The sequence below is a fragment of the Lactuca sativa genome, chromosome 5 (genome assembly GCF_002870075.4).
Source record: "Lactuca sativa cultivar Salinas chromosome 5, Lsat_Salinas_v11, whole genome shotgun sequence".
Taxonomy (NCBI): Eukaryota; Viridiplantae; Streptophyta; class Magnoliopsida; order Asterales; family Asteraceae; genus Lactuca; species Lactuca sativa.
This window is the reverse complement of record NC_056627.2, coordinates 301747948-301762023: the sequence shown is the minus strand read 5'-3', so window position 1 is coordinate 301762023 and position 14076 is coordinate 301747948. Positions and strand designations below refer to the sequence as shown.

At 32.6% G+C, this 14076-nt stretch overlaps 3 protein-coding genes across 5 annotated transcripts; 1 reads left to right on the top strand and 2 right to left on the bottom strand.

Annotated features, from left to right (window-relative positions):
- The first annotated feature begins 3141 nt into the window (after nucleotides 1-3141).
- LOC111892556 (beta-galactosidase) lies at nucleotides 3142-7490 on the top strand. 2 transcript variants are annotated; one of them, XM_042895413.2, is made up of 18 exons: nucleotides 3142-3482; nucleotides 3690-3785; nucleotides 3891-4003; nucleotides 4144-4210; nucleotides 4308-4400; nucleotides 4523-4690; nucleotides 4770-4858; nucleotides 4970-5075; nucleotides 5168-5255; nucleotides 5355-5473; nucleotides 5547-5711; nucleotides 5788-5960; nucleotides 6042-6151; nucleotides 6253-6362; nucleotides 6452-6562; nucleotides 6660-6770; nucleotides 6851-7056; nucleotides 7144-7490. In XM_042895413.2, exons 1-18 carry the CDS (start codon nucleotides 3312-3314, stop codon nucleotides 7247-7249), a joined length of 2202 nt encoding a protein of 733 aa, XP_042751347.1. In that variant the 5' UTR covers nucleotides 3142-3311; the 3' UTR covers nucleotides 7250-7490. The 2 variants fall into 2 exon arrangements, with proteins under 2 accessions (XP_042751347.1, XP_023744380.1); XM_023888612.3 differs by having other exon boundaries at nucleotides 3143-3482; nucleotides 4523-4666.
- On the bottom strand, nucleotides 7226-9933 carry LOC111892557 (uncharacterized). Of its 2 annotated transcripts, none has more exons than XM_023888614.3 (5): nucleotides 9449-9933; nucleotides 9179-9365; nucleotides 8887-9076; nucleotides 8616-8819; nucleotides 7226-8549 (listed from the first exon to the last, which is right to left on the bottom strand). In XM_023888614.3, exons 1-5 carry the CDS (start codon nucleotides 9647-9649, stop codon nucleotides 7562-7564), a joined length of 1770 nt encoding a protein of 589 aa, XP_023744382.1. In that variant the 5' UTR covers nucleotides 9650-9933; the 3' UTR covers nucleotides 7226-7561. The 2 variants fall into 2 exon arrangements, with proteins under 2 accessions (XP_023744382.1, XP_042751348.1); XM_042895414.2 differs by having other exon boundaries at nucleotides 9179-9280; nucleotides 9449-9582.
- A 1125-nt stretch (nucleotides 9934-11058) lies between these two features.
- On the bottom strand, nucleotides 11059-13190 carry LOC122197931 (NAD(P)H-quinone oxidoreductase subunit 5, chloroplastic-like). The gene has a single exon (XM_052771802.1). It carries the CDS (start codon nucleotides 13171-13173, stop codon nucleotides 11059-11061), a length of 2115 nt encoding a protein of 704 aa, XP_052627762.1. The 5' UTR covers nucleotides 13174-13190.
- Nucleotides 13191-14076: the final 886 nt, after the last annotated feature.

The window sequence follows — 14076 nt, the reverse complement described above, 5'->3', positions numbered from 1 at the left end:
TTCAAATAAATACGTAAAATATATCATCTTATAATTTGTATAAATTTTATTTTATTTTTATTCTAATATTATTAATTTAATGTAATTAAAATGTGAGTTAAATTTTGAAATTTGAAATGGAGAATTAATAGATTGATAAATGTCATGATATTAATTACAAGTGCCAATAGATTGACAAGTGTCATAATATTTATTACAATGTCTAACATGGTGACATATGGCAAAAGAACTACTCTTTTATTAGTATAGGGAGATTTAAACTAATTAGTTTGAAAAAAAAAAAAAAAGATTAAAATGGGTCTTTTGGTAAGTGGGTTATGTCTACGAACGAATTAAACTAATTTACTATTAGTTTCGAAACTTGCTTTACAACTATATTAAGATTCTACATATAAAACTACGTAGAGACAAACATAACTATGTCTAGACGACGTGTGTCACTAACATAATATATATTGGAAAAATGGGTTAGTTTAGAAAGAAAATATGTCCACTTTTAACACAAATTTTGGTTTTGTTCGAACCTAAATGGGACGATGTGTGTACATTTGTGTTTTTCTTCGTGGTACCTTTAATTTAATATGTTGATTGCAATTATAGATGCATTAAAAATAGACCTTGAATCTATTATTTTAGCAAGCAGTAACTAAAGGTGAACAAGAGGAGCTTATGCTTAACAAATAATTTCTCTAAGTGATTACCAGACCAAAAATCGACCAAATGAATTGGAAACATTAATTAAATACAAGACACATGAGTATTAACACATGTAATTACTAGGATTTAATGTTTGTTCAACCTATATAGACATGACTATATCAATTACTTACGCCATATGTGTTTTAGCCAAGCTTTCTACACCTCATGTCCTACACACCGATACAGATGATTAGGCATGATCGAGTTCGCTTTAGATTCTACTTACACTTAGAAGGACGATTTAATTAAAAAGAACATGTAATGGAAGATATCAATTGATGTGATATGTGATCTCTGGGAGGTGTTCTAGAGACAGTAGGTGTATAGGTGATCTGTTATCACACAAGAAAGAAGAAGAGCTTATCAACCGTTCTTCCGAGAGAGGGTCCTAGGAAAACGCACCGACGATCTAGTTAGTTTCAAGAGGAGAAAATTATAGAGATGGGGAATGTCATCCCTTTAACAATTTCTGTGAGGAGACTTTATATAGCAAGGCTTTGGTACCGGTCTTGTGGTGAGACAAGGGTAGGGATGAGCATTTGGATCGGGGAACCGGCCGTAACCGGTATCGGAACCGGAACCGGAACCGGATAGAACCGATCGGGACGGGACCAAGACGATATTCTTGTGGATTTTTGGAACTGAGAACCGGTAGAACCAGCAAAAACCAAAACCGACTGTTGCTATTTCTTGAGGACCGGTTCCAACATTGAAGACACGGTAAAAATCGGTAGAACTTGCGGTCCGGTTCGATTCTTAATTTCGGCCGACTTCGGTTCCCGGGCCGGGTCCGGTTTGGACCGGTTCCAGCCGGGTCAGGGCGGTGATGTTGATTGGAGGACTGTGTTCCTTTATTCACCAAAACTTGTGATAGGCTTATGTGATAATGTTATGAGCATTACTCTTCTGTCTCCCGAAGGCATTGCCTTTTTATCGCAAGGCGGCCTAACTGGATAATTAGAGCATACCCGCCTAACGTTTGGGCGCTAGATAAGGATATGTCAAGCATACTGGCAACTTGGCGACCCAACTACCGCTAAGGCACATTAGTACATTCTTTTTTTTTTTCCGTTCCTTGGGCGCGTCCCAAAGGATACGTTATCATTAATTAATTAACAAACATAAACCAATAACAATGTCTCGACATGGTGTGGGTAAAAGGATTCATGTTGTTGGTGATGATGATTCTTTGCAAGCTTGATGCACGTATGGACAAAAGGCTTCAAACGTAATGGAAACGACTTTTGATCTTCAACAATGATGTTTGGGGAGGATTATGAGTTGTTAGAAAGCCTCCGGACCCTAGAAAATTGCAGACTTCGACTTAGGGTGTATAAAATTAATGAGGAAAAGTCTCGATTTAAAAATGACTGTCAATATGGAAAATAGGCCACAAGACGATGACGATGTTCTAGGTGGCATTTAAGACGATCCTTAAAAAGTTAAACATGAGATTTCTAGAATACTTGGCATTTTAAGTCTCCATGATGAAGTCTAATAGTCGAGAAGCGGAATTCCACACATGTGGTACGAGGTTCAAACCATGACAAATCTAAAAATATTGTTAGAATGTTCTATGATTGACCTTCCACGTAAGCTTTGTGACAAATTTACATGATCTTTGGTACGATTTATAATTTTCTTTTACAAGACATTAACATGGAATAATACCTGATTTGATATTTACATTATTCATAATACCATTTTGGATGTGTGACATTCTTGACCATATCCGAAGACGGTTTAGTACAATTATCTCTAGTATAAGGGTCCACATATAATTTTGCTTGAAGAAGCAACTTTCATTAAATGCAAAACTGATTAGGTTGCTTCAACAATTTACAAAGAAAATACTCCTAAGCCTTTTATATAAACTTATCCTTTTTCTAATACTCCTATAATTTATAAATATGTTTGGTTTTTTAATGTTAACTTTTTTATTTAACTTTTTGTAATGATTAAAAGACCATACGAACCCAGATTGTTAATAACAAATAAATTATTCAATTCCTTACAAAAATGCAAATATTCTTTTATGATTTTACTAATCAATATAACAAACCTATTAATCACTGAAAAAAAAAAACTATACTTACCATTTTATGTAAAACATAAAACATTAGTAAAATATTTTACTTTTGTCGATAAACCCTAAACTTACATGAACCAAATTACTCTATCAACAAAAACTAGAGTCGTGTAATATTAAAAAAATATATATATATATATTATAACGTAAAAGTTAGGGAAATAAATAGTGTGCTTTTCTAGATAAGTGATAACACAAAATAAATAGTATTATTTTGGGAATTTAAAAACCAATATCAGAAAGAAATGTATTGGAGAATACCAAATTCTGTGTTGTTGGTTATGGTGGAGCCACTTTTACTACAAGAATGGGACCCATTTGAATCTTTATAAGAAGTTGCTCGTCTTCTTGAATTCATATTTCATATTCATATCAACATCCCCCCATTCCCCACCTCCCCTTATACAAAAACCCATTAATACTTCACCATCAAAAGCATCAAAAATAAACCTAAGTTCCTTATTTCTGAATCTTTCAAAGAAGACAAAGTGTGTAAAACTCAAAGTGGGTATTCAAATCAAGAATGCCGAAAATTCCCAGAATCAAGATTCTTCTGGTGTTACTGGTTGTTTTTTCATGCGTTTGTTCCTCCATTAATGGAGCTGTTTCCTACGATGATAAAGCAATCATCATCAATGGCAGACGACGAATCCTCATGTCGGGTTCAATTCATTACCCACGAAGCACCCCTCAGGTATATTTATTTACAGATTGTTTTCTGGTTTTTCTTCTTGATTCCTCAATGCTCTCACTGGGTTTTAAAGATTTACGAGGGTTTCTGATTCTTGATTTTTCTGGGTATTTTTTTTTTTTTTAAATCAGAATCATATGTTTCTCATGTGACATAATTTGAAATATTTTGGTCCTAATTTTTAAATTTGTTGTGTATGTGGATATGTAGATGTGGCCTGATCTTATAAAAAAGGCAAAGGATGGAGGCTTAGATGTGATTCAAACTTATGTATTTTGGAATGGGCATGAACCATCTCCTGGAAAGGTATAAAATTGATTACAAAATTATTATTATTATTATTATTATTATTATTATTATTATTATTATTATTATTATTATTCAAAAATTAATGAATTTTCTTGTTTCCAGTATAATTTTGAAGGAAGATATGATTTAGTTAAGTTCATAAAAACCGTACAAGAAGCGGGTCTCTATGTTAATTTACGCATTGGCCCTTACGTTTGTGCTGAGTGGAATTTCGGGTAATCACTATACATGCTTTTAATCTTTTATAATAGCAATTAAAGTTACAACTTTTCATCATCTAAAAATACAAAAAAAGAAAAAGAAATAGCATTGTCTTTGTATTTATATGCTTTTTTATATTATATATTGGATTCAGGGGATTTCCTGTTTGGCTAAAGTATGTACCGGGTATGTCTTTCAGAACAGACAACGGACCTTTCAAGGTTAGAATTTTTTAAATTTTTTGAAGTTGATTAAAATTACTAAAATACCCTTTCTTCTAATTTGGTTCCTTGTTTTGTATGATGTAAAAAAAAAAAGAGTGCGATGCAAAGATTTACAGAGAAAATAGTCAGCATGATGAAGTCAGAGGAGTTGTTTGAGCCTCAAGGAGGTCCAATTATCTTGTCTCAGGTTTTGACCTTGTTTGACTTTTGTTGACTTTATTTAATATAAATATACATATGGTTTTAGGTAAGCTAGAATTGATCTGAATTTGAATTTGAATTTAAAAAAATGATTGTTTGGTTTTATAGATAGAAAATGAGTATGGACCTGTCGAATGGGACATTGGTGCCCCTGGAAAAGCTTACACAAAATGGGCAGCACAAATGGCAGATGGTCTTAAAACCGGTGTCCCTTGGATCATGTGTAAACAAGAAGAGGCCCCTGATCCAATGGTAGTACAACTCATAATACACATCGTACAACTCAACCTAATACTCTTTTCTTTTTTTCTTTTTTAAATTCTAACATACATGTTGATTACATGACTCGTGACAGATTGACACGTGTAATGGTTTCTACTGTGAAAAATTCACTCCTAACAAGCCATACAAACCTAAAATGTTTACAGAGCTTTGGACTGGCTGGTAAGTCATGTAAATCTTATCCCTAATTTTTTTTTTAAATTTCACACTTCGCTTACATAATATTTAATATCTGTGTCATGATATAATTATTTTGTAATTTTTTTATTCAAGGTTCACGGAATTTGGTGGTGCGATTCCTACCAGACCTGTTGAAGATATTGCTTATTCAGTTTTGAGATTCATACAAAATAATGGTTCTTTTGTTAACTATTATATGGTATGATTTGTTTTTTTACATATTTGCCCCTGTCCATTATTTTAGTAGGGTTTGTTTGTTGACTAATTAGATTTATATGAATGGTTGTTTAGTATCATGGGGGGACAAATTTTGGGAGGACAGCAGGGGGTCTGTTTATCACAACAAGTTATGATTATGATGCGCCTATCGATGAATATGGTACACAATCAAATCATTAATTTTTTTTTTTTTATAATCTTTAATTTTTGCATTAATCGTCTTTATTCATGTTGATGGTTTACTGATGTGATGTTTTAGGTTTACTAAACGAACCAAAATGGGGGCATTTAAGGGATTTACACACAGCCATAAAATTAGTTGAGCCGGTTTTAGTTTCGTCTTATCCTACTGTTACCTATCCTGGAAAGAATCAAGAGGTTAGTTTCGTCATTTCTCAAAAACAACCATATATTTTTTTTCTAACTTATATTAATTAATTATCAACCACAGATACATGTATTTCTACCGAAAAATGGAGATTGTGCTGCATTCCTCTCAAACTACGACCCACAATTTTCAGCAAAAATGACATTTGGAAATTCCCAATATGACCTCCCTCCTTGGTCCATTAGCATCCTCCAAGACTGCAAGAAGGAAGTTTTCAACACCGCAAAGGTAATAATAATAATAATAAAATTACCATTCTACCCTTTTTTCTCCAAACATTTCTCACTTTTAAATTAATTTCCAGGTTAATGCTCCAAGCACTCAGAGAAAGATGACATCTGTTGGATCGTTTTCATGGCAATCGTACAATGAAGAAGCTCCATCTTCAGATAGCAGTGATACTTTATCAATGGAGGGGTTGTATGAACAGCTAAATGTTACTAGAGATGAATCTGATTACTTATGGTACCTTACAGAGTAAGTATTAAAAAATTTGAAGTCTAGTTATGTATTAATATTTAATATCTATAAATTAAATTTGATTATTTGATTTTCCAGAGTGTATATATCACCAAACGAACAGTTTTTAAAAAACGGGCAGTTCCCTGTGCTTACAGTGATGTCAGCAGGACATGCTTTGCATGTGTTTATCAACAATCAACTCTCGGGTAAATAAAATAATTGAATATATTATATTTTATGAGTATAATAATTATTAAACAAAAAAAAATATATGTGTTTGACTTTTGATTGTTTGGTCAAACTATAGGAACTGTTTGGGGATCACTGAAAAATCCAAAGTTAACATTTAATGGTAACGTGAAGTTAAGAGCGGGTGCTAACAAGATCTCCATGCTAAGTGTTTCTGTGGGCCTTGCGGTTAGTTTAAATAAAATATATATAAAAAGAAAATACTTGGAACAATTATATATTTATATTTAAAAACTTGTAACGATTTGTTATTACAGAATGTGGGCACACATTTTGAGACATACAATGTTGGGATCCTGGGTCCAATTAGTTTAACAGGTTTAAACGAGGGTACACGAGACTTGACAAAACAACAATGGTCTTACAAGGTTTGTTTGTTGAGTTTTATGTCGATATAATATTTTAAAATACATTTTAAAAATAATAATAATAATAATGTAATTTGTTTAATTTATTCATGTGTAGGTTGGTTTAAAGGGTGAAAGTTTAAGTCTCCATACGCTTGATGGGAGTTCATCTGTTGAGTGGCTACAAGGGTCTTTAGTGGCTCAAAAACAGCCTCTTACTTGGTACAAGGTAATTTTGTTATATCATTCATTCATAAATAATAATTAATAACAATTTTATTGTAACGTATTTTATAATTTTACTTTTAGACTACATTCAATGCGCCAGATGGAAACGAACCATTGGCTTTAGATATGAATGGAATGGGAAAAGGTCAAATGTGGGTCAATGGGGAGGCTATAGGGAGACATTGGGCTGGAAATAAAGCACGTGGTAATTGTGGGAAATGTAGTTACACTGGAATTTATAATGAAAATAAATGCAACCGATATTGTGGAGATCCGTCTCAAAGATGGTGAGAATTTTTTTTTCAAATTATATTTATTTTTTTGTTGCTATTATTATTTATTACTTTTCATTTATTAAAATGTAATGATTTCAGGTACCATGTTCCACGATCATGGTTGAGACCAACGGGTAACTTTTTAGTTGTATTTGAGGAATTGGGAGGGAATCCAGATTGGATAACTTTGGTCAAAAGAAGTTAGTATCAAAAAGTCAAAAAATCAAAAAGTCAAAAAGTCAACTCCTTGGTAAATACTAAATACACGTAAAGAAGATATAAAGATGAAAATAACGATTAATTGGTTGGTATGTGCAGTTGGAAATGTAAAGGCATATCGCCTGCCATGTTGGCCATTTAAAAAAGTGTTGTATTGTAATTTGTAAGAGGGTTTATTTTGTTTGTATATGCTTTAGACCAAAATCCAAAAGGCATTTTAATTTTAATTGTTATATATATACAAAAAAGAAAAGAAAAGTAGTGTTTTACATTTTACATGGAGATTGTGTTAATAGAATCATGAATGAAGTAACTTACTAGAGATTGTGTTAATAGCATCATCAAGGTCTTTGTAGCCATGGAAAACATCTTTTCCTTGATTTCTCCATCGAAGCATTCTTCTGTGTAGATCCTTATACAAAAGAAGGTTATTTTGGTCAATTTGAAACTGGAGCAAACTATTCACACACTTGATCAGATATTTAACAACCCTTAGTTTAATCTGGCAAATAATTTCAACTGCAATTTCTCGAGCATCACATACAGAATCTGAAATTCTTTCTGCAATATCAGTTAAGTTGAAAACACTACAAGCACATGCAACTGCTTCCTTTAATCTGGTATGTTGACTTTCTGTTGACCGAAGAATTATACCAGTTGTAACATAATGAAGAAGCAATTCGAATCCATCTTCAGTTATGGAAGAATAAGATCCAATTAAGATCCCAAATGTGATCCTCCTAAACATTGCATTCTTCTGTATATCAATTGCTTTTACATCTTGAAATTCCTTGAGCCAAATTCGAATAGTTGAAAGATTAATAACTAAGGGTTTTGACAATTTTGACAATTTTTCAGCCAAAATACCAGAAACTGATTCAGTTACAGGATCTAGAATCCATGAAATATACCAAGATGCTGCAGCTGAACAAGATGATGTCTGTTGTAGATAATCAAAACTTCTTCCAGAGAGTAGAAATGAAGCAAAATAAAACCAATCTGGGAAGTTCATTGCTATGGACCATGTAGATTTGTGATCCACCATTGAAATTGTATTTGTTTGAGGAGTAGAATCTTTTATCTTATGAACCAATTCAAGAAATCCATCATATGACAAGGGTTCATTGAATGTTCTGAGTAAATTGTGGTTGGAGAGAAAGTATGCATTTGAAAATGGAAGCTTTGATCCGATTTCTGCAGATAATCCCCAATAGATTGGTCTAGAGAGTAGATCTAATAACATTGAAACCAATCCAACTTGAAGCTCTAATACAGAATCTAAACCTCTGTTATGAATAATCAAAAGTAAATATCAACTAATACAAGAACTCGGATTAAAAATAGTAACTTACGTGTGCAGAAACCAGGTATGAAGTAAAGATCTTGTTTCAATGAAAAACAATGGAGAAAGTGCCAAGAAAATTATAACAGATCGCCATTTTAGCTTCTCATAGAATTCATCATTCAGACAAATAAAGGGTCTCCCAATAGCTTCTTGCAATAGTTGTGATATATCTTCTAGAAGAGTTTGAGGGTCAAGATACCAGATTAGCAACCTGCAAAAGAAAAAGTTATATGAAGAAGAAAGTAAAATAACATATTTTTTGTTATGGTAAGCCATACCTCAGTTGTAATTCTTGATTGTTAGTAGGAATAGTTTTTGGGATATAATACACCAATTTTGACAATGCATGACTCATCTCTTCAGTTGATTGAACATTGAAAACTGGTGTAAGTTGCATTGTGTATTGGAATTGAGTCCTCATCACAGCTACTCGAACAACAGCATACAGTAATGAACGAGAAAGCATTCCTGCAAAAATTCGTATATTGAAGTCTGGTTTGACATTGGTAATCAGAAAAGTTTCAAAAACTTTTGATAAAAGATACTTAAAAGTCACCTTTATGAACCCACCATGTTCAGTTAGTTTCCCCAGAACATCGACACATGATTCCATCACTCTCACGCAGTCATGGGCCGATATATAGCCACCAATTCGCAAAACCTCTGATTTATCTGATTTTAAGACCTCACATTCGATTAATGAAGATAAAACCGAGACGATTGTATTCACTGAATACTCAATTACCGAATCAAATACCTAAATAACCACGAATCAAGATCATATACATTACAGTACTAAAAGAACGGCTTTAAAAACTAATCATTTCAATTGATACTTACCTGAGGGGATGTGAAACACATCAAAGACAACGCGGTGTCCAAAACCCTAACCCTTGATTGTTCGCTCAAGTTGAGTGATTGATTCAGAGCTGCCACTAAAACATCATCTGATTGGTCGGCGTTGTCGGTATCGCCATTTCCGGTTTCAATTTGGGACGCGAGTCTCGAAAATAGACCGGTTAGTTCCAGTAAATTGGACATCAGCGGGAAAGGAAGTGACTCCGACGACCGACGCTGACAGAGAACGATGCTTATTTCGCGCCAAAATGAGAAGAGAGTATTGGTATCATGGTATGGATTGATTGGATTCTGTTAATAGCGATTGATTTGGGCCCAATGACTAACTTTCAGGCCTAAATTGAAGCCCAACTATACACAATCTCATGTACTTTTTTTTACGTGCTTATGCACAAAAAGATTTGTTTTGGCCCAAAAAGGTAAAACAAACCGCAAAAGACCAAGTATAGACCTGGTTTTAAAAAAAAGCCGGACAATTACGAGACCAACACTGGACAGATTGAGATCGGTCTACGAAAAGACTGGCAGTCGTTTTTTTGTTAATTAAACAATTATGATTCACACATTATCTAACTTATTTCTTTTTGTATTTTATTGAACTTAAGTGTATCATTTTTAATAAATCTTAGTCTATCATTTTGGTATTAATTACATATTCGTTAACAGAAAAACTTGAAACCAAAACCAAAAAACTAAAATTGAACTGAAAAGGGCACACGGAACGCCCAAGAGACAAACCAAAAAAGATCGAGACAAGTCCCAAAAAAGATCGGGTTGATACCGTTCGGTACCGGTCCGAAAGAAAAAAGACTGGACCATTTCGAGACCAGTTCGGAACCGCCAATGTGCAGATCTAATACAACGCTTCAATAATAGAAAGAGAAAGTTATGGGGTTGGTTCTTGAGAAATTTACTTATCAAAGTAATTACCTTTTCGTTTTGTTCACATATAGGTAACTTCGTTTTTTTTGTATACATCTAGGTAACGAACTTGTTGGAAGTGTTCACTTATGACCGGGTGTAGCAAGTTAAAGCCTATCATGATGTCATATGTGAACATATACAACAAGTTCGTTATCTGGATATGTTAAAAAAATACTCAAACGTGAACAAAACGAAAAGTAATTACCTTGATAATTCAATTTTCCTTCTTTTTTTATTTTTCCTTCTAATTTTGATTTGGTATAAAATTTAACCTAAATGATAAATATTTTTAAAACCACACCAGTTTGGTATATATCTTTTTAAAATACACTACTTTGGTAATAAAAAAAACCATAATTGATCCGAGAAGAAGGTATCAGCAACAACTGGTTTTATTACGGGACAGCTCATAATGTTCATATCGATCTATTACGCGCCTCTGCATCTAGCACTGGGTAGACCTCATACAATAACTGTCCTAGCTCTACCGTATCTTTTGTTTCATTTCTTCTACAATACTCACAAACACTTCTTTGATTATGGATCTACTAACAGAAATTCAATGCGTAATCTCAGCATTTAATGTGTATTCCTGAATAATCTCATTTTTCAATTATTCAATCATTTCATTTTACCAAGTTCAATGTTAGCGAGATTAGTCAACAAGATTAAACATTGAAAAAATAGTAAATTAATAAAAAAATTGCTACATAAGAAAAATAAAAGAACAGATAAGAAGAAATACGCCCACCCCCTACCGATTTAATAACCTTTGCTCCAAAGAAACTCATAAGACCAACTCCATTTGGAATTGCATCAATTATTCGTCTATCAAAAAAATAAGCAAAGTTGGCCAATTTTCTAATCCCCGCAGTTAAGAATCTTCCATAAAAGGCATCTATGTAACCCCGATTATATGACCAATCATATATAGAATTTTTTATTTTGTCATAAAAAATTCTATTAGGACCCATTTTAACAAATGTATTAAGGAACTCCAAAATTTGAAAAGATGAATAAACAGGTTTATATAAAAAAAAGGCTATAAATATTCCGAAAGAGGCTATACTGACTGAAAAAAATGCATCTTTACTAAATTCATACCAATCTATCGAATTATTTGAATTTTGATGTAAAAGATTTATAGACGGGTTTAACCATTTGGATAATATATCAACGTCTTGATTGAAAGGAATTCCTAAGAATCCAACGAACAAAGTAAATAGAATCAATATAAGTATTGGGAATAACATAGTATTATCCGATTCATAAGGATACGAATACGTCTTGGTATTGCCAAAATGCGGAATAGAAAGAAAGGGTTGTATCATATTTGTTACGTTCTCATCAATTTTATATACTTTATTATTTGAAAAAAAAGAAGGACGTTGATTCTTCTTCATTTTTAATAAAATTACCAAACTAAAGTTTTTGTTACTTATTTTCGAACCTTCTTTACCCCATAGAGATATTGAATAGAAGGGGGTATTCCTTTTTCCACTATAATTTTGAAAATGAACGTTTAAATGTCCTTCAAAAGTAAGTAAATAGATCCGACACATATAAAATGCGGTTAATCCCGCCGTAGACCAAGCTATTATTCCAAAAATAGGTGAATACAACCAACTATCATTAAGAATTTCATCTTTGGACCAAAAACAAGCAAGGGGTGGAATACCACAAAGAGAAAGTGTACCTAATAAAAAAGAATTTTTAGTAATTGGTAGATGTTTTGTTAAACCTCCCATAAGCACCATATTCTGACTTTTTTTTGGACAATATCCAACAAGAGTTTCCATTGAATGAATAACAGATCCCGATCCTAAAAACAATAATGCTTTGGAATAAGCATGAGTAATCAAATGAAATAAAGCACTGCGATAAGACCCCATACCTAGAGCTAACATCATATAACCCAGTTGAGACATTGTGGAATAAGCTAAACCCCTCTTAATGTCTTTTTGAGCAAGAGCTAAAGTAGCTCCTAAAAAAACTGTTATTATCCCTATCAAAGAGATAAAATTCATTATGTGGGGTATAACTATGAAAAGAGGCATAAGTCGAGCTACAAGAAAAATTCCCGCTGCTACCATTGTAGCAGCATGTATAAGGGCCGAAATAGGAGTTGGCCCTTCCATTGCATCAGGTAACCATACATGAAGGGGAAATTGTGCAGATTTCGCAATCGCACCGGCAAATAATAGAATAGCACACAAAGTAACAAATAAAAAATTGACCTCATTATTAGAAATCAAGTTATTGAAGATTTGGAATAAATCACGAAATTCGAAACTCCCCGTTATCCAATAAAACCCTAAAATGCCTAATAATAAACCAAAATCGCCAACACGATTAGTTACAAACGCCTTTTGACAAGCCTTTGTTGCAACAGGTCGTGTGAACCAAAATCCTATTAATAGATACGAACATATTCCAACTAATTCCCAAAAAATATAAATTTGTATCAAATTTGAACTAGTAACTAATCCCAACATGGAAGTACTGAAAAAACTCATATAAGCAAAAAATCTCAAATATCCATGGTCATGAGACATATAATTATCACTATAAATAAGAACCATAATTCCAACAGTAGTGATTAATATTAACATAATAGAAGTAAGCGGGTCGATCAAGTATCCGAATTCTAAAGAAAAATCATTATTGATAATCCAAGACCATACATATTGATAGACATAACTGCTATTTATTTGCTGAATAGACAGATTCATGGAAAAAATCATGACTATACTTAACAATAAAACACTCTGAAAAGACCACATACGACGAAGACTTTTTGTTGCCCTGGGTAAAAATAGTACTTGAGGCAATTATTTCGGTTAAATAATTTTTTCTTATTTTGAAATAAGGGACTATATGAATAAGGGAGAAACTCCATGAAAGAAAAATTAATGATTCATATAAATCACTTAGTGGGAAATGGCCCGAATAAATCCAACGAGTGATTAATAATCCTGTTAGACATAAAAAAGTAACTATCATCCCCTTTTCTGACGAATCATATGGTTTTATGATTTCATTGCCCAATAAGGTTATCAAATGAATTATAATTACAATTGAAACAATTGAAAAGGAAATATGAGTGAATATATGCTCTAAAGTTGAAAATATCATAAAAATGAAAAAAAAAGGGGAGGGAATCCCCTAAATTAATATTAATTAAGAATTAGAAATCGGGAATTTAATTTATTTTTATTATAGGATCTATTGGATATCTTTTAGAATATGTCATGCCGCTACTCGGACTCGAACCGAGATGCTCTAGCACTGCTTCCTATGAGCAGCGTGTCTACCGATTTCACCATAGCGGCTTACTCGAACTAATAATAGCCTATTTATATTCAATCGTCGATATTGAACAAGTCAATTCAATCAAATAAGTTTTTTAGTCAACACTCAAATTGATAAAAAAAAATGAGTTCAAAAGTCAATTTGAAGGTTCATTAGTTTCATTTATTAGGGTGTCCGTTTATTTATCTTATCTGTTTATTTATCTTATCTTAGGGCTTTGACATAGTTTATCCTATTCTAAAATCCAACTTTTGTAAGTAGATTATTCTCTCGATAGAATAAAAAAACTGTTTTCATTTTTTACTTTTATTGATACTTCATTATTTCTCGTTTATCTGATTTCATAAATTTCAAACAAAAAATAATTTTTCTCA